This window comes from Puma concolor, chromosome A1, assembly GCF_028749965.1.
Source record: "Puma concolor isolate L17-30 chromosome A1, mPumCon1.1.hap2, whole genome shotgun sequence".
Taxonomy (NCBI): Eukaryota; Metazoa; Chordata; class Mammalia; order Carnivora; family Felidae; genus Puma; species Puma concolor.
In genome coordinates this window covers 81,978,029-82,002,751 of record NC_141667.1, presented here as the reverse complement: position 1 = coordinate 82,002,751, position 24,723 = coordinate 81,978,029, and the positions used below count along the sequence as shown (strand labels likewise).

At 37.2% G+C, this 24,723-nt stretch overlaps 1 protein-coding gene across 6 annotated transcripts in view; it reads left to right on the top strand.

Moving 5' to 3' along the window:
• CAST (calpastatin) overlaps positions 1–24,723 on the top strand; it is a 110,445-nt gene that overhangs the window by 3,789 nt on the left and 81,933 nt on the right. For all 6 annotated transcript variants that reach the window (XM_086694532.1, XM_086694481.1, XM_086694575.1 and 3 more), the window contains exon 2: positions 9,446–9,508. In XM_086694532.1, the coding sequence (XP_086550658.1) occupies positions 9,446–9,508 (63 nt within the window). The remainder of the gene's footprint in view (positions 1–9,445; positions 9,509–24,723) is intronic.

The window sequence follows — 24,723 nt, the reverse complement described above, 5'->3', positions numbered from 1 at the left end:
TCAAGGAGCCCAGTCATTTGGGAGGCCCCATCATTGTGGCCAGTCTGGGAACACTGTCACAAGCCTTCTATGGCAGGACAGACCACATAACTGCAATAACTTTTAGGTGTAAGGAATGCAAATTACAGAGTCTGCAAAAAGTCCACAGGCTTTAGAGTATTGGGGAGAATGGAGATCAGACACAACTTTGCTCTTTTGGTTGACAGTTTCTAAATTGGTTTGCTTCCCATTGCAGATAGGACTTTTAAATTAGGACTAACATCTGATGATATTGTTCTTTAATCAGTTTTGGCAGCTTTAAAGAATGGTACTATGGCTTGTTGAGGGTAGAAATATGGGTGGCCATTTGAGATTCTAAGGTGAATAGGTAGGCATTTAGTTCTGAGTAGGTTGTCTGGTGTAATACAAGACTTCTCAGAGCAGCCCATCCTTACTCTTTTTTTTTTTTTTAAGTTTATTTATTTATTTTGAGAGAGAGAGAGAGAGAGAGAGTGTGTGTGTGTGTGTGTGTGTGTGCATATATGTGTGTGCATGAGTGGGGGAGGAGCAGAAAGAGAGAGAGAGAATCACAAGCAGGCTCTGTGCTGTCAGTGCAGAGACCAACACAGGGCTTGATCTCATGAACCATGAGATCATGACCTGAGCCAAAATCAAGAGTCGGACACTTAACTGGCTGAGCCACTCAGGTACCCGAAGCCCATCTTTATTCTATTCTTTTTCTTGAGGTTTATTTTCTTTGTGAGTGTTTTTAATTTTTTTGAAGGTGAAACATACACAGCATAAAATTTACCATCTTAACCATTTGTAAGTGTAAAGTTAAGTGGAATTAAGTGCATTCGTGTTTTTTAAGGTTTTATTTATTTAACTAATCTCTGTGTCCAACATGGCATTCAAACTCTGAGATGTAAGGTAGCATGCTCCCCCAAATGAGCCAGCCAGGCATCCCATGTACACTTATATTCTTGTGCAACCATCATCACCAGAACTCTTTTTATCTTGAAAAAGGAAAACTCTAGCACCATTAAAAATAAATCCCCATTCTGGGTGCCTAGGTGGCTCATTTGGTTAAGCGTTGGCTCTTGATTTGGGCTCAGGTCATGATCTCACAGTTGGTTAGTTCAAGCCCCGTGTCAGACTCTGTGCTGACAACATGGAGCCTGCTTGGAATTCTCTCTCTTCCTCTTTCTCTGCCCCTCCCCAGCTTGTGTGCTCTCTCTATCAAAATAAATAAATAAACTTAAAAAAAGTAAGTAAATAAATAAATCCCCATTCAACTTAAGTATGTCCACTTGAATATATAGCATTGTATGTATTCAGTTCAATTCTCTTGCATTTCTTGTAGATAAAAATTACAAGTGCATCCCAATGACTACTATACAAGCAACAAAGTAACTATTGAAATTTTCATGACATCTTCTTTGATTTAGAGAAAATTCAAAATTCATGCTACCTCTGAAAACCCGACAGAAAGAGCTGTGGCCATAACAGTGTCATCTTGGCATATCCATGATAACGTTAAAATGGTAGGGGAAAGCATACATGGAGTTTAAGTGAAACATTGAGATTTCAGAATTCTAGCCATACTTAATATGTGTCCTTAATATGTGTCTTTTATATGATAATCCCAAAGAAGATTAAGCTAATAGCACATGTTTTTAGAGGAGCAGGAATATATGTATGAAAAGCCAGACATTTTACTTACTTATATTTCTTAAGTAATTATTCTCCCTGTAGCACTTAGCACATGGTGGCTACTCACTGATTCTTTTTCAATAAATAAACTCTATTACTCTTTGAGTTTGGAGTTTTCAGTATGAAAACCCAGCGAAATGCCTTTGGGTGACTCTAGGGAGATACATATGCTTTAGATAAGAGGATACTAACTTCTTCAAAACTTTTTATCACGTAAGAGAGGATAATATAATCAACTGTTTATATACCCCTTCATCTTCAGTAATTATCAAAATTGTAATATTGTGCTACTCTTCCTTTATTTAGCTCCCAGCCCCACCAGCACACCAAACACACACACACACACACACACACACACACACACACACACACACACCTCTTCCTTCCAAACTATTTTAAAACATGGGGAATTGCACATTTAAGTATCATGCCTGTGACTGACTTGGTGTAGATTATTTGGAAAATGAATTCTCTATTCCCTGTGTACTTTGTTTCCATAGATATAATATAGAAATGTGAGATTAATATACAACCATAAGAGACAAAATACTAAATATAAATATATCAGATGAACCTGGTTGCTTTATACTTATGAAAAATAGAAGACTAAATTCTCTGCTCTAACATTTACAGCCTTAGAAAATGAAACCTTTAAACCTTTGCTTATGTTTCTTATTCATTTTACTATTTCATAATTCAGTACAATCAGGTTGTTGACAGAGAAAAACAAGGGAGTGGAATAACTGTTACTGTATTCTATAAGGAACTAGGCAATGGGCCAGGCTCCTCATTAACATCAACTTGTTTGAGAAATATGTCAGCCCGTGGGCCAAGTACTATTAGCTTCATTTTATAAGTAGAAAACAAAAAGGATAATTATTTTGCCCAGGATCACAGAGCCTTTCACATTCACACTTCTTCTGTCCCATCAGAGTTTGTCAGAGAATGGAATGCAGGGAACTGGTTACCCAGGTAACAGAAGAGTCTGGGAAGCCAACTGGGGAGGGTGAAGCCACCCGGAGATTAGAAATTTCAGGAAGCTGCTATCATTTCTAGGCAGGGCGGACTGGTGGGGAGCTGGATTGCCCTGGGCAAACTGGAACCGCAGCTGGCTGATTCTGCAGGAAACACTACTACAGAGGCTCCCAGAGGCAGAAAGGAGGAGGAAATACCACTTACCACCTCCAGTCTCCTATCCCTGCCTCCCAAGCCTGAGGCCTTTCATCCCAAATATCCCTGGTAGAGGTAGCAGGGAGAGCAGGAGCAGGGGGAGCAAGGAATTCTGGGCAAGGAATTCACCTAAGGGCAAACAAGTCTAGCATTGCTCCAGGGAGATGGTTTTAAAGCAAAACCAGCTTTACATCTTGGTCCTTCTGCTTGTTTTAGCAAGCAGAATACATACAAGAATGGATTTTAAGGGATTTTGCAAGAAATATCAATTTATACATTGTTAATTTTTCAAGCTATTTGGGGGGGGGGGGCTTCTTTCTCTTTTGTCTAGTTTATTAACCTGAACAGAGCAAAAGTACTTCTCAGGGAATATTTAGAGCTCTGTGGAAATACATTCATTCAATCAAGAATTATTTGTCACACCCCTACCACAGGACCAGAAAAATAAGAATATAGTTTACCATCTGGTTGGGAAGGCAAAATAGACATTTATGAAGGAATCAGTAAGCAAGAGAGTATCAAATAAGGGGCTAATTTGTTTTCTAAGAAAATAGAGACTAATGTGCAGATACGAAGGTACAATGTACCATAAATAGGGCAAGGCTCAGAATTAGGAAGGCTGGTGTGAACACAGGGCACTGCGCTCCTTCGTTGACCAGTCAGAGCCCCAGAGCTGCCCCAACCTTCGTGACCAGGGGAAGCTCCCCATGGGTGCCAACTCAGTGGGGTGATTTGAAGAGCAGAACCGTCTGCTTCCTGTCATGGTGTCCACAAATCTCCTCTCAAAACCAGTGGTCTCGAATCCTAGCTGCATATTCAGATCAGCTAGGAAATTTTAGAGAAATATATCTGTGCTCTGGCCCCACTATAGACAAATTAATTTCCTGCACTCTGGCATGAATGTTTCCAAGTGTCCCAGGTGCTTGTGACCCACACTGAAGGATGAGACCCACTACTAAATGAAGGCTTTCTGATCCTCTGAAGGGCCTGAAAACAAGCTTTTCTTACCATATGCAATGGTAGTGCAGTGAGAGAGCTGAGCTCTGAGTAGGAGGGAAGTCCAGAGGGCATCAAGATAACCTCTTATTGCTTCATGATTTGTCTACAGCTATCACTGGACCTGCAAATATTGATCTGTATGGCCTTGCCTCCAAGTAGAAAAAGACAAACTTTCCAGTTGTTTTCAAATAACCTTTACTGTTTTTTAAAACAATTTTATTCAGGTATAATTCACAAACCATAAATTCATCCGTTAAAACCTACAACTCAGTATTTTTAAGTATATTCACAGAGTGGTACAAGAATCACTTCAATTTAATTTTAGAATGTTTTTGTCACCCTAAAAGAAAACTTTGTCTTTTTTTGTTTTGTTTTTGTTTTGTTTTTGTTTTTGTTTTTTAAATTAAAGCAAAAACATTTCAGAAGCACACTAGCATTGGCACTCTCACCTGGGTTTGCATTTGCAGAAGCTCCGATTTTTTCTATCTTCCTTCTTCCTTTATGTATGTGTATAAGTTTGCCCTTATTTTCTTCTCCATTATGTATGCCCTTGACTGTGTGTCTGTCAGAGTGTATGTGGGCAGCATAGGGAGGGTGCCCAGATGCTCACTAGCACACATCCTCACTGGGGTGAGCCCACAGGCTGCCAGCCTTACTGCTCCTGGATCTTGTTGATTTACGGACACGTTTTTGGCTTTGCTATGGCTGAAGATTTTAAGCCTATAAATGCTGTACCCTTCAATGAGGACAGAGGACCGCTGTACTTGCCAAATACGCAGTGATCCATGGGGGTGAAAACAGTTTGGAAAATTATTCCTTTTGGGGGGAAGACAGTGAAGTCCCTTATCTGCTTTCTCCCTGCTTCTCAACTCCTGCTGCACATACCACCTCTTTCGTCCTAACTCCCTGAGTGTCCTATCTTCTGCAGCTTTGTTCTCCCAGTGGATTTCTACTGCATGAGAGTTGGCATCCTGCTCTTCCTGTCTTTGGCCTCCAGCTCCTAATACAGGACTGAATTTACATACTGGCCTGTTTGATCCATTTTATAAAGCAAACCACTTTCAGGATAGGGAAGTTCTGTTTTGGTTTGTTGTTTTCATTTCAGAGCATTGGATTGAGACTTTCTTGATGTGGATCTTAAGATCTCACCTAGCTTTTCACTAGATCCAGCGAAGCCCATCTCTGGGCGATAGACTATAATCTGGATATGTGATATGATGGAGGAGGACTTCACCTTTCAGATCCTCTATTTTTTTATCCATAAAATGAGGTGACAGTGTATACCTCTGGAGTTGCTGAGGGGAGTGCAGGGAATCGCTTAGGGGAAATGGCTAGCAATGGGCTAGCCACAGAGTAAGTAGGTGCTTAGAACATGTTCTTTTCCTTCCCCTCATATAGAAAAGTCCTCCCTGGATTTATCAGTTTTGTGGTTCAGTTCTCATTCCAGACCTGTCAGTACTTCCCTTCTCCATGCTTCTCTCACCTCTCCCCACCCCACCCACTGCATGAGGTAGTGGACAAAACCTTCTCTCTTCCCTCTTAGAAAGACCTTGCTGCAGGTAGGTTCCTATGCTGGATTGAATCTGACATATTTCATTCTACCAGCTCAGTTGTGTAGGAAGTGCTCAGTTATGCCATGGATTAAATAATGAGGCACTTTGTGTGTTAACTATGTTCATGTTAAAAAAAAAAAAAAATTAGGGGCACCTGGGTGGCTCAGTCTGTTGAGTGTCCAACTCTTGAGTTCAGGCTTAGGCCATGATCCCAGGGTCTTGGGATCCGCCCCTGTATTGGGTCTTCATTGAACATGCAAACTGCTTGAGATTTTCTCTCTCTCTTCCTCTATCTCTTTGCGCCACTTTTGCTTTCCTCTCTAAAATTAAAAAAAATAAAATAAACATAAAAAATCAGGCACTTTGAATATCTCACAGTGAAAAGATATAACTGATTTTACATCATTAATAGACTGATGAATATTCAATAAGCCCCAAGGAATGATCAGAGAAATGGTTCATTCATAAGGTTGGTATTTACTAGAAATTAAATGATGTTAGGTAATTTTTGTTAATTCTCTTGGAGTAACAATGATATTGGAGTTACTTGGGGAAAATTCTTCAGTTTAAGGAGATGCTTAGTGAAATGCTTACGGATAAAGTTTCAGGATATCCGCAATTTACTCTCAAATACAGGTACATATACAAATCCAGGTAGATAGATCTGTTTGTAATATATGCAAATATTGCAAAATATAGGAACAATGTTAATCGTCATAGATCTAGTAGTAAGAATATTGGCACTCATTGTATTATTCTTTTAACTTTTCTTTGTGTTAGAAAAAATTTACAATAGGGGTGCCTGGGTGGCTCAGTCCATTAAGCATCCGTCTCTCGGTTTTGGCTAGTGTCATGATCTCCCAGTTTCGTGGGTTCAAGCCCCATGTCATGCTTTATGCTGACAGCACAGAGCCTGCTTGGGATTCTTTCTCTCCTTCTCTCTCTTCGCCCCTCCACACTGATGTTGTCTCTGTCTCTTTCAAAATAAATAAATCAACTTAAAAAAAAGAAAAAATATATACTAAAAAGTGGGGTTAAAAAGAAAACAAAGAAACTGGGAAATATAATCCATAAAGTTCCTTAAAAATATTGCCATTTGATTGTGTTTTTTATGTCAGTATACTTCTGTGTATTGTAAAAAAAAAAAAAAGGCTTCCTACTGACAGCAAATACTTCTTTTGAAGTCATGAAATACCAGTTCTTATAGAACATAATTTTTGTAAGTTGTCCTTATAACTGAGCATTTGAAAAAGTATTCATAACATATACCACTCCCAAACTATTTGGAGCCTACATAATTTGTGGAATTTTGAGTGTTTAAATGGAAACAAGTGACTGATAGTGTTGATTAATCCAGAAGAATGAAATTTTGAAACACCCCCAGAAAATGACTTTTTAAAACTTTTTCTTATGTTTATTTATTTGCATTCCCTTTTGTTTGTTTGTTTTTTGTTTTTTTTAAAGTAATTTCTGTGCCCAATGAACTCATAACCCTGAGATCAAGAATCACATGCTCTATGGACTGAGCCAGCCAGGGGCCCTTTAAAAAAAATTTAAGGAAAAACATTTATATACCTAAAATTTAGAGACAAAGGGCTATCTGAACATTTACTGTAGGGTAACGTATCATAATATATATTTGCCACATGAGCAGAAGCAGAGGGGGTCCTTGAGGAGAGCATGGAGACTTCTACCAGACAAAAGCAACTGACTCTTTAAGTTTTTTTGTTTGTAAAGTAGAATGCTAATACCTCTTGAAGAGTAAATGACGCATGCAGCACGTTCAGTAAAACACTGGATTTACCAATTCTGGAAGGAGACAAATTGGGTAAATCTGTCATTATAGATCTATCCCTCTTAAATTCTATCTGCAAATGGTGAATGATTCTTCCCTCTAGTCAGGCCTTCAGGAATCTTCTAAAATTTGTCATTTACCATTTAGCATTGATATATATGTGGGCTTTTAGATGTTTTTTCTCCCAAGATTCATGAACTACTCAATACTGATTGCCCTCAACTGTAGATAGACAAACACTAGACTAGGACATCATGGTGAAACAGGGCTTCATTCACCAAGCTCTTGCAGGCTGGCTGCTTTTCAGTGGATTCCACCCCCTGATCCATGATGGTGCTACATTTTGGGGAGAATTTTCCACACAAGAAAGTGATTTACTCCTAGTTTTTCATACAAAAACTCTTTTCTTTAATGTTTATTTATTTTTGAGAGAGAGAGAGAGAGAGAGAGAAAACAAGTGGGGGAAGGACAAAGAGAGAGGGAGACACAGAATCCAAAGCAGGCTCCAGGCTCTAAGCTGTCAGCACAGAGCCCAACACAGGGCTTGAAATCACAGACTGTGGGATAGTGACCTGAACTGATGTTTGGCGCTTAACTGACTGAGCCACCCAGGTGCCCTTTGTACAGAGAATACTTAATGCAAGATTTCTTCCATGTGTCTGATATTTCTTGGGCTTTTTAAAACATTAAAATATATGTTGATATGACTAAAGGAAATATTACCTTATTCTATTTAGCATGGTATAGTGACAAGCAATATATTATAAGTCAGAAAAGCTGCTTTGCAAACTTTTCCCATTTACTGGTTATGGGTCCTTGTGAAAAGCTCACTGAATTCTTCTTATTCTTAGTTTTTCGTATACCAAAAATCACATGAGCTTCTATTTTGTATGAAATAAGAGTGTGTATGAAAGTAGATAATAAAAAATATAGGGGCACCTGGGTGGCTCAGTCGGTTAAGCAGCCGACTTCGGCTCAGGTCATGATCTCGTGGTTCGTGAGTTCGAGCCCCGCGTCGGGCTCTGTGCTGACAGCTCAGAGCCTGGAGCCTGTTTCGGATTCTGTGTCTCCCTCTCTCTCTGACCCTCCCCCGTTCATGCTCTGTCTCTCTCTGTCTCAAAAATAAATAAACGTTAAAAAAATTAAAAAAAAATAAAAAATATATAAATTATTAATTATTATACATAATATAAATTATTAACATTAATATTACTGTTGCTGCCACTCTTCTTCAAATAATTTCATTGACTTACATATTCAGGTTATGATTCTGCTCTAGGGACTGTCATGGGGTTTTATATTTTGGTTTAACTGAAGGTGGTCAGGATTGAACCCAATGGTAAGCTTTTATTTTCTTATATTTAGTGAGGTTCTTTTCCCCCACTTTCTTGCATATCCCACAATGTACAAGAAGTGAAACAATTCTTTGTAACCCTTTTCAGGAACATATGTTTGTTTGTTTTTTTATTTCTCAAAAAAATTCAATAAATTTTATGGCTTATTTTATCTTATTATCAAAACAAATGAGGCTGTAAGCTACTTGAAAGTTTTATGTAACACATAAAAATACTTATTTTCATTCATTTGTTCTGGTGAGAAAAATGAAATTCATTTCATTCATTTCATTCATTTGTCCTGGTGAGAAAAATAATTCTGTGTCTGGACATAATGAAATTCCAAAGCCATAATAAATAGAAGTTGCAGGTATGGTCTTTACCCTTCAGGGTTTATTTTCCTGCACTTGTGAGTACTCAGATAGAAGAACTCTGGGTAATTCCCAAGAACCATCAGAAGTGATGGTAGATTTGGAAGCTATGGTCGTCCGTCGAGCCCATGCTGAACTGAGGCTTAAGTATGGTTTTAGACTCAACATGGTCCTTAGACATCACATCTCCATGAGGAACCACATGTCTCCCACAGTGGCAATTTGGGCTTTAAAATTAAGTGAGGCATTTTGTAGGAGACGAGATGCCGCCTTAGAATCACCATCAGATCTATGTCTGGTTAATTATAGACTGACTTTCTACATCCCAAATGAATGTCTGTAGCTTCTCTTGATTTTTGAAAGCCACCCATGTCAGTGTGGAATTATCAACATTTTCAGAAGGAAGATTAAAGGGGTCCTTGTTTGTACAGTATACATATTTAGCCCTTCAGGAGTAAAGTCACTATTACATTATCTTGTAACACCTCCTTATTTTAAACATTATCTTTCTTCCTTTTTATGTTTTTATAGCATGCCGGTGAAAAAACCAGTGGATCACCTTCAAAGTCAGGAGAAAAGAAAGGATCAGATGAGGTAATTTCTGCAGTACTGGGCTTTGCTTTTCTCTTGCTTTTAATTGTGAATTCTATCTTGACACAGATAATGAGGTTGCAAAGAGTTCCTACTGGAATTTTGGCAGATTTAATCTGAATTAAGATTTGATTCAAGAATGTAAGTGAAAATCATTACAAATTAATAAGAATTAAGAATTAATAAGAATTCTTTTCCTGGGAAAAAAATCTTTAGAAATTGTTTCTATTTAGAACTAGAACCCAGTTATTGAAGGTATTTTCCCTATAGGAATTGCTGAACCTTAAATGTTTTGTTGGTGAACATGGCAGATTTAGAGGAGGAAACCAAATGCTCTAGTGGAAAAGGAAATCTTTTTTTCATGAGAATACACTATGAAAGAAGAACAGTGATAGCCTAGATTAATCCGTTATTCAGGTTCATAAACAAAAGGAAAAGAGAAAGTCTATTTTATTTGGCTCAATTGTATGGAAACACTAGTAACACCAAATCTTTCCACTTTGAGATGGTTGTTTTTGAGCTTGTGAATTTCTCCTTCCACTGAATGACACACCATTATGTGGCCTTTCAACACTGGTCAACTTCTCCATGGAGAAGGGACCTGTGAATGTGCTGTCCTTCCAAAGGGCACTGGATGTGCCTCCCTTTTGCTACTTTTTACATTTTAGATCTCAATAGATATGCTCATCTTCATTTGATAGGAATTATCACTGTCATTTCCATTTGGTAAAACAGCCAAGTCCTAAATGGTACATGGAAAACCAGAAAGCATACAGTGATCATTATATTTTTTCTTTGTTATCAACATGGTTTCAAAAATTTTGCTCCTCTTCTTCCTGCAGTTTTGAAATATTTAATATGTTTCAATATATTCAATATAGGAAGAGATTGTTATGAATAGAAGCTGCTATGGATTCTGCACTAAGGTTCACTCTACTTTCTACTGTCATTTTCTTACTAATATCCTTGAAAATATAATTTAGATTATTAATGAGCAGATTTGTAATGAAGTTTGCCATGGAGGGCAACTGTTTCTTTAAAATTAAAAAATAAGAGTAAACATTTATTTAGATTTTATCCTGTTTCTTTGTTAAATTATTAAAAAAATAAATTCCCATATGAAAAACCACATTTTCTCCCTTTACTAGCATGAAAATTACTACAGCGTGTCATTAAGTTCCCTTATCTACCCTGCCTTTTAAGTATCTTCCCAGGTAAGATATCTATTAAATGATTTCCTATCTGAAAACAGTAGTGCATCTTTATTCTCCATACTAGGAAGTAATGATTTTGGATGTTATTCTCTATTAATATTAATTAAGAGTAACCTATTTACTTGAAAAGGGAAATCTTTTCTAATGTGGTCAAGTGAATAATAGACTAGGTCTTATAGGAGTATTCTCACTAAATATGTTATTACTTGAGAGCTTAAATATTACATCTTGAATGTACAGGCATTGTTGGTTTAGACAACATCTGATAGCACAGTATTAGGGTTGTTTTATATGTAACACCTTGACTATAAAGTACCTTATTCCCATATTTATAAGGGGCTTGAGAAAACTAATAAGGAGCCCTCTTAAAATGTAGCCAGGGGACAATTCGTGATTTCTGTGTTAGTAGAGGCAGACTATACTTTAAATTCGAAACCAAAAGGCTGAACTTCTATCTCAAGAAAAGGAAGAAGGGATTTTTCTTCTCTTTATCAGCAATTCAAGGAATTCTGACATTGTTCCAAAACACTTCTGAGAAATTCAGGTTTATAGCTCTTCTTGTGCTGAGCCTGGACATACTGATCTGTTGTGCTCTGTCCCCGCCAGCAAAACTGAAGAGAGGACGGAGGCTTTTCCTTGCTCCTTTGGCATAAATCACTGTAGTAATTCATATGGTCTGAGACTGAAGATTGTTTATTATCCCACCAAATTCAGTCCATATCTGTTTGATAAGGTAGACAGACCTGTGAGTTGGGATGACTTGGTAGTCAAGATATATTTCCAATAGGATATGTCTCCAGGGAATCTCTAATTCTTTATGTTACATACAGATAAGTCATTGGTGAGATATTGTGGGCCTGGAGACAATTCAAGGAAACTATCTAGTATTAGGCATTATTTTAGCCTTTGTATTCACAGTTATAACACCATGTGCGATTTGGATATGTTATCTATCCTGCCTACCATCCATGATTGGTTACCATTCTCTTTCCTTCTCAAAATTACCAGAGAAAGATTTCCTCAAACTAATCCTTTCTCCCAAATATTTTCTTACCACTGCTCTTTTGAACAAGAAGTGAAATCCAGAAGCTTAGTTTGGGTTTTGGTAATCCATTTTCAGACTAGTATATACTTCCAAAGGTTAAACAACATGTCCCTAAGCATATGCAAACATGTAGGCTAGGCTTCTACAGACAAACCCAGACCTTTGAAACAAAGTCAGTTTGAAAGTGTGCTTTCTATGCTTAGGGATACTTCTCTGCATTTGTTTTCTTTCTCCCTTTATTACTTTGCTGCATTTTATTTGGAGGTGCAAGAAAAAGGGTACATAGGAGGACTTTGGGAAGATATAACCAGGAGCAAAATGATTAGGGTTAGGTAAGAACCACTATTATATTGTCATATGTAAAAATACCTAGGGATGAATGCTCTGTGTGAATTTTAGAGCTCTTTCTCTCGTGCGATCATAAATGGTTTTTACTTGGTTGGAATTTGACCCCTACATAGCCACTAAGTTATCCTAAGAAGTTGGCAGCAATTTTAACAGAATCTTACAACCAAAATATCATTTGTCGTGTTGTGTTTCCAATACAGATGCTTGAGGCTGGACTAGAGTAAGTGTCTAGAACATATTCACTTACTTCTTTATACCAATCATTATGAATTGGCTAAGACCTCCTCAGATGTAAAGGAGTTACAAAACTAAAAGTTGCATGGATTAATTAACCAAAGGTAAAAGGACTAGAGCAGGAAAAGGAAAAATGGGAAAACTTAACATCAGCCCCTTTAAAAACACTGGAACAAAGAAGCCTTTCCAAACCTGCAGTCAAATCTATGTATAGTATTTGACTAACACATCTGGCCACACTGGGGGAGTATGATCATTTGCGCAACATATGTCAGTGAAGGCCTGAGGAATGGAATTTAAAGCATAAGATGGGCACAATCTTTTAGAGCCAATTATAAGAACCCAAATTTAATAATAGATATATTTTTGTGGGTACAAAGGGAGCTATAAACAGGATAGAAATTGTGCCTTAGAGGAAAAGATATGTGGGATTCTTTTCTCAGTATTTACCTTTCCTCCTTCTAAAATGCATAAAGTATTAAATGACTCCCAGCATTTTTTACACTTTTCCTCTTAATGAAATTAGTCTTTTTTTTAATCACAAAGAAATGTGTACTTGTGAAAAACACTGTTACGTAGTCTACCACTTATTTGTAACTATTGGTATAAAATTTTCTGTGTATTCTTAAATTAATGTGATAATGTTGCATGTTCATACTTAATATATGATTTGCTGATTTTAGCAACTTTTTAATACAGCTAAAACATAATCATTGAAGAAAATTGAGAAAATACTGAAGAGGATTTTTTTTAAGTTTATTTATTCCAAGAGAAAGAGCACATGAGCAGGGGAGGAACAGAGAGAGAGGGAGGGAGAGAGAGAACCCCAAACAGCCTCCCCACTTTGAGCATGGACCCCGATGTGGAGCTTAAACTCACAAATCATGAGGTTATGACCTGAGCCGAGATCTAGAGCAGACACTTAACTGACTAATCCACCCAGATGCTCCAAGAAAATAGTGAAGACTTTAAAGAAAAAATACCATCATCTACCATTCTAGCACCTACAGACGTGGCCACTACTTCCATCTTGGCGTATATCCCTACGTGATTTTTCCCTGTGTATATATTATGTTTAAGCAGAGATAACAACGAAAATCATTAGTAGGGCCTAGAAAAGGATAAATAATGTGCTTTGTGAGAGATCAATTTTTTCTAGTTAAAAAGAGTCGTCATTTTGTAGGTTTTAAGAAAATCATTATTCAGGTATCTTGGCATTTTATTAGGGCATTTAATCTAGTCTTTATGTAGTGCTATGTTTTTGAGGGAGAGACACCTTTAAAAACTCTTCAGGGACAGTGTTCTCACAAGCTAGTGATTTAGCTGTTGTTAGCAAATTCTGGAAGAGTAGTACAGCATATATTGTTTTAAGGGATTATCGGTCGTGACAAAAAAGTCCATGATAATTGCGGGGAGTTGACTGTGGCTGCACAAGCTCATGTCCCAGTGCCAAGAAAGAGGCAAAGTCAAAGTGCCCCGAGCTCAATCCTACCTGGCTCAGTGGGAGAGCCATACTCCAGCAGCCAGCCCAGAATCCAACTGCGTGGCTGATTTGGCAGGCTAAAAACTCTCTAAGGGAAGCTCCAGAAATTCTTTTGGACTGCAGTTTCCTCATTTTCGTTTTTAGTTCTAAATTTCAATTCATGTCTTCATTGACTGGAATATTTTTAAACATAATTTTTTCAGGGAGGGAGCACGAATGGTGATTTTCTGAACATGCTTTTGTGCTGGCTTCACACAAGAAATAAATACAAAATTGTACAACATCCTTGGTGAGCAATTCTGTTCCCTCAAAATTCTATACATGTTGCTCCAAAATTGTCTGGCTTTCTGTGCTGTAGAGATGTGTGGGGAAGCCTAATTTTAATTTATTTTTAGAAATTCTGTTTTTCCTGTCTTAGTGCATATACAATTTTGTTGTTGTCCTTACAATTTAAAAAAATTTGCCAGGAGGTATGTATTTATCTGTTTCTCTTTATTAATTTTTTTCCTGAGAATGTCTTATTTAATTATTGCTTTTATCTTGGTTTAGCCCTCATGGCAATAAAAATCATTATCTTATTGATTTCTAACTATGGGATGGGACAGGATGCAAAATCTTTTGTCTATTACATATTGCAGAGCCTTTCCCATTAAAAAGGAAGAAAGTTTGGTAGTTAATTAAGCTTAGTAGCTGTTTTGTTTAAAAAATAACACCATGCTATATGTAGCACCCAGAACATATGCCAATAGCTATAAAGTAGAGACCTTAGGCATCATCATTCAATGAATTGTTTTATCAGAAGCTAAGGATACACTTTTAATAAATAATATGAAAATAACGTGCTTTTAAATCAAGCATCTGTGATATACAAATTGTTATGTCATTGGATAGGGAAAGGCTAGTAAAAAACAGTAAGTACTTTGCCTTTATAAGTGAGCACATAAATGTATCAACATTGTATCATATAGTGATAGTATGCCTTTCATTATAGTGCTTTGAATTTATGAGCCTAATTATCGAAGACCTTAGATCTCACCAAAATTGTCTCTGAAAAGTTGTACCTTATGGCGTATGAAATTGCAATCAAATGTTCACAAAATATCAAAGGAATTGAATAGAAGGTAAATTTACTGGCTTCAGAGTAAATCATAAGTCCTGGAAACCTGATGGACAATTGATTAAATATTATTCCTGAAATAATACTATTTTAAATTATATATTTGTTCTCATTCTTCTCTTTAGATTTTATTAGCTTCTCAAAGATAATGGCATGACTGATTGAAAAGGGACAATAACCTGAAATCATGCTCATAGCAAAATAACCAGTTTCATCTGAGGGCTGCAAATGTATGATTCTTGTCATAAAGTCAGCAACATTTTATCATACAAAAATGTGCATCATAGCTTATTTTTATTTTTAATCTTATATATTATATTTTATAATATATATATTATATATAATATATATTATATATTATATATAATATATATTATATATTATATTTTATATATTTTATTATTTTATATTTTATTTTATATTTATTTTATTATTTTAAAAACAATTCATTTGTGAAAGCAAAACCTAAAGGAAAGTTGATGTCATCAAGTCTTTTATGTTTCAGTCAGCATTATTACAGAATGCTTAGTAAATGTATAGAGCAGTGTGTTAGTATCATAAAAAATTTTTAAAAACTCTATTCCTAATTTTTGTTTTGTTTTTACCAATTACTTCACGTGACTCTTATGTCACTGGTCTTCTGAGTACATTTTGAGTTACACTGAAATAATTCTTTTTTTTTTTTTAATTATTATTATTTTTTTTTTTTTAAGAGAGAGAGAGAGATAGAGTATAAGCAGGGGAGGGGCAGAGGGAGAAAGAGAGAGAGAGAATCCCAAGCAGGCTCCGCACCTAGTGTGGAGCCCACCACAGGGCTCAGTCTCACTCCTGTGAGATCATAATCTGACCAAAATCAAGAGTTAGGAGCTTAACCAACTGAGCCACCCAGGTGCCCCAAGATAATTCTTACAGAGTGCATAGCACAGTGCTTGGCACACATAAGCATTTGTTTCTTGGTTTTTGTTCTCTTTCTCTCTTTCTTCTTTCCTTCCTCCCTTCCTTCCTTCCTTCCTTCCTTCCTTCCTTCCTTCCTTCCTTCCTTCCTTCCTCCCTTCCTCCCTCCCTCCCTCCCTCCCTCTCTTTCTTTCTTTCTTTCTTTCTTTCTTTCTTTGTACATAATCTTTCCACCCTGGCCCCTGTACCTACTGTTCTCTGTCATGTTCTGGCTATAGTGTGACTGAAGCACATTAAGAGTGCTGAAGTTTCCAAGAGTCATTGAATCACGTGGGTGCCTTTGGTTGGAGCAAGTACTAACCGTGTTTTTCTCTAATTTTTGTAGGACCTTGTCTAGGGAGCTATTCCTTCCTTCTTTTCCTCTTTGTTTAATGATTTCTTTAGATTACATATTAGTTCAGTCTTCTTCATCATAAACTGTTTCAAAATATATCCTTGGAAATTGCTCAAGCTCCCATTTTATCTTCCTTTCTAACCCTCAGTGCCAAAATTCTTGTTTGAAATCATTGAAGAAAAGAGTGTCCAGAGAAAGAGGAGAGAAACCAAAAGCAGATGTTGATAAATGCCTGTGTCTGTGTGTGTGTGGGGGGGGGGGGCGGTGGGTAAGAAGGAGAAATCAGTGAACAGGTCAAAGAAAAAGCAATTAATAGGTAGGGGGACCTGGGTGTTGCAGTGTCATTAATGGGGAGACTGGAAAAAGGGTCTAGACTGGTAATTGCAGAATTATGGGGGCTGTGGAAAGACCCTGGATTGGAGATGGGGATATTGTTGGTGCTCTTTGGAGCTGTCTCTTTTATGCTTGGGAGGGTGCTGAGTAAGTGGAGATTCTGCACTGATGACTCTTCAATGTACATGGATTTATGTAATGAACATCAGTAAAGCAAAAAAAGTTGAAATCAGTGTTCACTTATACCAAAAGAGTTAAGTGTGGCCTAGATGCCTCACATGTTACAGATTTCTTGGATTGTTTGCCAGTTGTTTATAGGTAAATAGATTCACTTGTTAATTGAGTAGTATCAAGTAACAAAGACAATATTTGGAAAGAACTCAGGAGGGAATTCTAAACATATGTTTATCTTAATCATTAGGACATCAGGCTTTTTGGTTGGTTATTTACATTAAGGTTAGCATCCCTGGATTTTTTCTTTTGTAAATCAAGTCAGTCCATTCCTACATAGTCTAACTGGAGCTCAAGAGCAGAATTTTTGGACTTAAGTACATTCCAGAGATATAGCACTCTGAAATCTGCAGATGCAACTTTGAAGAAAAAACATTTCTTTTATAGGAAATTGATCAAGTACTTTTATATTCACATTCCAATTTTGGTTTCACTTAGTACTTGGGTTAACCATTGCTTCATTGAATGTAATTTTGTGACTGGCTTTTTTTGTGCTTTCTTAAAAGATGGGTAGACTCTGGAAAATCTGAAACCAAGCATCTATTCCACTGAATAATGAAAGCTAAATAGGAAGCTGAATGACTAATGGATTTTAAAATAGTGCATTTAGAAGATAATGAAGGTTCTTAGGACCAGCTATAGGGACAAGAGTTTGCAGAGATACATGTTAGGTGTGGTGGTATCGGCCTGAATGCTAAAAACATAGTTCAGGGGACACCCAGTGGTTAAAAGGAGGAAATTCTTTGCTATGGTAATGTTCAAAAAGTGATGGAATAAAATATTTCTAGCTTTAGCAATGATGATACATTGTTGATTTTGTCTTTCTAAATTAGCATATGTTAGGGGTGTCTGTGTGTGTATTTTAAGAAGGAGGTTTGATTTTGACTTCTTATATAAATTTTCTTCAAATATTTGAAAACTTCAAAATTATGAAATTGTAAATCCATACGATTAAACTCTTCCTTTAACAAAAACATAAATGGTGTTTTAAAATGGAAAATAACCGAGAGCCTTGAATAAGAAAAACAATTCATCCTTTTTTATCTAGAAATTCTCAGTCTGAGAATTTGTTTCAAGTGCATTATCAGAGGTACATGATGGCACAAGGATCTTCATCACTGTATTTATAATAATGACAAACTGGGAGAGAAACAAACATACAGCAGTAATGAATTGGTGAAGTTACCACACAGATGTAGTAACTGAGGTATCTTGAACACCATGTTTCAAAGAACGTTTAGTGGAGAAAAGTGTTTATGTTAGGTTAAAAAAAAAAAACGATGAAGGAATTACAATTTCACTTATATACTGTATTTATAACATTGTGAATATTTTTTTGTTTACACAAGAATAGAAAAATAACTGAAAGTAGCTGTCTTGATTGACAGGAATTTGAGTAATTTACATTTCTTTTTTCTACTTTTTATTCTAAATGTATTTTTTTAATCAGAAGGAAAAGAATAAAGATCATCAGGTTATAAAAGAATAATGAAAGTGTTTTTAACAGTGATTGGAACTAAATCTGTGCATATGTCTGCTTACACATTAAAGAGAGAAGTATTTTAGATGTGAGCCTTTTTTCTTTGGAACCCCTTAGAGATCCAGCAGCTGCTACTCCTCTGTGTGTGTGTGTGTTTATGTACAGGGACAAGCAAATGTGCATGTTTGACTAGAAGTGTGTCTCTTACATATGGACAGAGAATTAGGTAGCTTAAAGGGCAAGGATTCATAATTATTTTCAGTTCATAGTCCCTATGGAATCTGATGAAAACTGATCTTTTCCTCTGAAAAGTACATACATATGTGTGTTCAAAACATACTCCCAAAATGTGACATACAATTTAAGGACATTTAGAGGCACACGCCATCCCCAGCCCTGAAGGGGCAATCTTGTTGAGTAGATATATTTAGGAGGTACCATCCAATAATAATTCCCAGTTAGCTTGTTGTCTGTAATTCACCATTAGCAACTTACTTAACCTTTGAGTTAAACATTGCTTTCTCCTGGATCCTCTTTTAAATTCTGAGTATTCCTAGGAGAGATAATATATCAATTATTAACACCTTAGTGAGAAGTATTTTGACAAGAGAAGATTGGTAAGGGTAGTTGAGAACTAGAGAGCATTTGATAATAATAGCTAACACAAATATAGGCATTGTACACACCCACATACATGCACCCCTCTTATAATAATCTCATTCTCCTGGTGAGGAAATTGAGGGAAAGCTTGATTAAATAACTTGTCCAAGGTTATACAGGTATTTGGTAGTGAAGTCCAGAATTGACTCAGTTTACAGAGTCAGGGCTTTTAACTACTATCTTGATAATATTCATAAAATTACCTATTTTAAGAATTCTGTCTATTTGGGGCACCTGGATGGCTCAGTCATTTAAGCACCCAACTTTGGCTCAGGTCATGATCTCACCATTTGTGAGCTGGAGCCCCACATCGGGCTCTGAGCTCACAGCTCGGAGCCTGGAGCCTGCTTCAGATTCTGTGTCTCCCTTTCTCTCTGTCCCTCCCCCGTACACGCTCTGTCTCTCAAAACTTAATAAAAAGTTTTAAAAAAATAAAAAGAAGAATTCTATCTAAGGCTAACACCATAGACTTTCTTACTACTGTTGTCAATTTTTGTAAATCTTTCCTTCTTTCCTCCTTGTGTTGTACCCTCTTTTCATTCAAGAAGTTTATAAAGTAAGATTAAGTCATTCCACAGGAATAAAAGGCACAGCATAGGGAATATAGCCAATGATATTGTAATAGCGTGTATGACAGATGGTAGTTGCACTTGTGATGAGCACAACATAACGGAGTTGTTGAATCACTATGTTGCACACGTGAAACTAATGTAACGTTGTGTGTCAACTATACTTTACTAAAAAAATAAATTAAAAAAGGAAGATTAAATCATTCCTATTTCCTTGAGCCTGAAATGAAGAAAGTGCATTCTCTCTCCATGGGGTCAGAAATGCAACATGGAGGAAAGCTGGGTCACAGCAGACAGAGTCAGGAAAAGGCTAGCATTGGGGCTGCTTAGCAAGACAACCACCCAGGACTAGAAAGACTTGAGTTGGCTTGGTGATGATGAATAGGTACTGAGTGGTTAGAAAATAAACACACTCAATGAAGTGCAGCTACCATAGTCTGTGTTATTAAGACCATTGTGCATGAGGCATTTCCCTCAGTAAGTGAATTTCTATGCAATGAGTTAATGGTAAGATTTATTCATTATGACTTATTTATCACTGTTTCCCAGGGGCTAATATATCCTATGTATTACATTGCATTTGTGGTAGCATACATTTATACTTCTTTTGGTAATAAAGGCAACTTGTATTTATTTGTAGACTATTTACAACCATGGTATAAAGGATCATTTGTAGATAAGAGTCAAGCTTTATAATTGGTACTGTTGGGGGATAGGCCTACCCTTTTGAAAGACAATTATTTTCTAGATACTATTTTCTGATAAAGCATGTGTTTTTGGGGCGCCTGGGTGGCTCAGTCGGTTGAGCGTCCGACTTCGGCTCAGGTCATGATCTCACGGTCTATGAGTTTGAACCCCACGTCCGGCTCTGTGCTGACAGCTCAGAGCCTGGAGCCTGCTTTGGATTCTGTGTCCCCCCTCTCTCTCTGCCCCTCCCCCACTCATGCTCTGCCTCTCTCTGTCTCAGAAATAAACGTTAAAAAAAAAAGCATGTGTTTTCATGTGGAAACACAATATTTCTTGTCATTTTATAGGGTAACTATTGAGTAATGGAACTGATTTGTTAACAAATATGTCAAAACATATATTTTAATGAGAGTTTTTATCCTGAAAACTACTACATTTCATAAAGTCTTAAGAAACCATTGATCTAAAAATGCACTGATTGAAAAATGCTAAGAAAAACTATAAATTAATCTCTGACCATAGAGTTTCTGTACTTATTTTTTTTATGAAGTATAATTAATATACAGTGTCTTATGTTTCAGGTGTACAATATGATTCAATAATTTTATACATTATTCATTGATCGTCACAATAAGTGTACTCTTAATCCCTTTATCTATGTCACCCATGCCCCCACCCACCTCCCCTCTTATACTATTTTTAAGAAGCATCTGGGGGCACCTGGGTGGCTCAGTTGGTTACGTATCTGACTTCAGCTCAGGTCATGATCTCACGTATCATGAGTTTGAGCCCCGCATTGGGCTCTGTGCTGACAGCTAGGAGCCTGAAGCCTGCTTCAGATTCGTGCCTCCCTCTCTCTCTGCCCCTCCCCTGCTCATGGTCTGTCTCTCTCTCTCTCTCTCTCTTAAAAATAAATGAACATTAAAAAAAAATATTTAAAAAAAGAAGCATCTGTATGTAAGAGGTATGGAAAAGGAAAGAAAATGGTGACTTCCTATCAATAAAATGAAATCCAGTGGTAACCTGAAAATTTATATAGTTAAGCTACTTCCCATTGTTCAAATAATATTGATATTAATTCTACTTTTACATTCAGAACACAAAAGCATTTCATCTTTCTATCAATATTTTTTTTTCACTAAAATCATTTGTTAATCCAGTTCAGTAGCTTTCTCATATTTACCATATATGAATCTGATTAGTTTTTGGTAGGTTCAAAAACTTAAATCTCCTTTGAGAGCATAAATTTGTTTTGCATCCAAGGATAATCAAATAATGTGTTGCAGTTTCTGAAAAAAGTTCAACAAAGAGTTTCACAAATATCTTGAGAAATTATTTGAGCATGCCAGCAGCCACATTGAACCTTTGAGGATTTCAATACTCGTTTAATGCAAAAGTTCTTGTATATCTGTGTGCTCAAAAATTTTGTGACCTATAATGTCTGACTCTTAAAGGCTGTACTCTTAAGGGCTCCCCAAAGAATATTTGCTATTAGTTTGGTAGAAAGGTAGGCTATCTCCATTTTCTTGCTCTTTGGATGGAGAAGAGAATCACTGGTTTTGTGGCTGCAGGAACTCTAACCAACTCCCTGGAAGAGAAAGACATCATGTCAGCTGGGACAGAACTCTTGCCCCACACGTAGATTTTGTCATCACTGAAGTGTTTGAGGGATGGGCATCTAAAAACCAACTTGCCCCTTTGTTCATACCCTATTTATTCATCATTCTTACTTGGATTTGTTAAGCTTCATGGATTGGTGGGTTCATCACATTTGTAAATGATTTGGTCATTATCTCTTCATATATTTTGGTTTGTCTCCATCTCTCTTCTCTTCTTTGGAGGCTGCAGTTATACACATATTAGCTGCTTGAAGTTGTCCCACAGCTCACTGATCCTCTCTTCCCTAGCCTCTAGTCTTTACTCACTGTTTCGTTTTGGGTAGTTTCTATTGCTATGTGTCCATGTTCACTAGTTGTTTCTTTTGTGATATCTCATCAGTTCTTAATCCCGGTATATTTTTCATTTCAGACATTGTATTTTATATCTTCAGAAGTTTGATTTGGGTGGCTTTTAAGAAAATACTTTTCATGTCTCTCCTTAACTTACTTTTAAAAAGCTTTTTATTTTGAAATAGATTCTCAGGAAGTTGTGAAGATAGTATGAGAGGTCCCCTGTACCCTTCATACAGTTTTCCCACTGGTTACATCTTACGTAATTATAGTATAATATCAAAAGTAGGAAATTGACATTGGAACATGTGTATGTAAGTTCTATACCACTTTATTGCATGTATGGATTTGGGTAGCCAGCACTGCAATCAAGATACTATGCTTTTTGAACATTATATTTTCCTACCCATGGAAAATAAAGTTGTATTTTTCTGCTTCTATGCATGCCGTGTAATTTTTTATCAGATGCCAAATAGATGTGAATTTCATCCTGTTGGGTGCTTGTTTGTTGAGCTGTGTTCTGGGACACAGTTCAGTTACCTGGAAATAACTTAAGGTTTGCTTTTAAGCTGTTTGGCTGGCCCAGAGCAGCCTTTAGAAGAGGACAAATTTATCCTTCTGCAGACTCTGCCAATGATTCTGACTGCTGGGGACATACTCTATTCCTGGTCTGTGCGAGCCCTAGGGATTATACCTCTGCTCCTTCTGTGTGTTCTTTACCCAGACTTCAGGTTTCCACATGGCATGCACGTGCATGCAGATCTCTGGGGCTCTCTCTTGCAGCTCTCTTTCTGGTGCTCTCCCTGTGAACCTCTTGAGCCCCCTTGGTCTGTGGAGCTCCCAGTTCTATCTCCTGAATCCATAGAGACTGATGGTTTCTGCCTAGGTTCCTTTTCCACGTTCCACATTCCACGTTCCACGTTCAGGCAGCCTGGGAACTCTCCAGACAGAAAGCTGGAACAGCCCTAGGGCTCACCTCTCATGTTTCCCATACAGGGAACATCACGCTGCCTGGTGTCCAGAGTCTGAGGACCACTGTTTCATTTAATTCTCTGGCAGTTTTTGAGTTGTTCAAAGTAGGAACACTCCTCACCTTGGAATCTAAATTTCCTTACATTTTTTGATCTAAATTTCCTTATGTACAAACTTCATAAATATAAAAGGGAGACAAACTTATACTTGAAAGGAGATGTGGCCCAACTTACAAACTGAAATTCCTTCATTTACTGGAAAGGTGTGTTTGTTTTGTTTTTGTTTGTTTTGTTTTTAAGAAGGAGGCTTTTTAGTATTAGCCCCGTTAAGTAGTCCTGGGCTCCTCTTAGCCAGCATTTACTGAGTAATCTTGGTATGCCTGCCTGGGGGCTAGATGCATCACATTTATACTTCCATGTAATCCCCAGAGCTCACCCAGGCCTGGGAATACAATGTGTTCCCACCAGTCAGTCACTGGGTAGAGCTCTCAGAAGGGTGTCATCTCTGTTTGGAAAAAAAGAAAAATTAGTCCTACTTTGAAGGCTGCTTTTGTCCAACCTAACAAAGCTTAAAAGCAAACCTGAAAAGGATCAAAGTGTTTCCAAATAACTTAATCGTGTCCATTATTAGAATCATGGCTAGACCTAAGAAAAAACCACTTTTTTTATCCAATGAAAAAAAATGTTTTTTTTCTGATTGTATAAGTAATAAAAGCTGACAGAAAATTCGCAGCAGCCACTGAGTTAAAACCAGGTCCAGTGGTATTGCCTTGAGGAGATCAGCCTATTCCACCGCGACTTGATCAAGAACTTTGAGTCTCTCTAGAGCAGGGATTTGTAACCTGTGGGCCACTCCTCAGACCATTCTTCATCTCCTTTGATCCTCACAATCTCCATCTTAGATATGGGTATGGTTATTCTTTTTTTCATATGAGAAAAATAGTGCTTAGAAATGTTCACGAATTTGTCCACAGTCTCAACGGGCATTTGGTGGAGCCAGGATTCTTGCCATACATATCAAAAGATAGAGCCTTTATTCTAGGGAACGTGGCACCTTTCTTTGTGGTCACTAAAGTCTCAGGGCAACATGAGGCTTCACTCAGGGCCTTTCCTGAGATTTTAGGAGATTGTGACATAACAGCTCTTTGCTTGGCTCTTAGAACTTCATTGTTACTTTGAAAACAGTTTTTAAGACTTGAGTTCTGATTCATTCAATAAATTTTTTTATTGGGAATTACCACAGACGTACCAAAAAAAGGTGTGTAATTCATTCTTTTCATACCTTTCTGCAGCTGCAGATAGAATTGCTCTCATCTGTGTATTCTTCACTGAACTTCTCTGCTCAAGCATGGGATGCCTCTTTTATGGGTTTCATGGCTGGCTGGCAGACTTTTGGAGGTAGGAGAGGCTGCTTAAAGTCGGTGTGGATTCATAGTCCATGGAAACAGGGCCTCATGACTGCGTTCATGACTGCAGGAGAGATCACACACTTTTCTCTGTTAATTCCCCAGACTTGGTGTCCTGGAGTTTGAGTCTAGTGGAGGAAAATAAGGCACGGAGTATCGTACTTCTGTCCCTGTTGATCATTAGGACTGAGGGCCTGGCATGC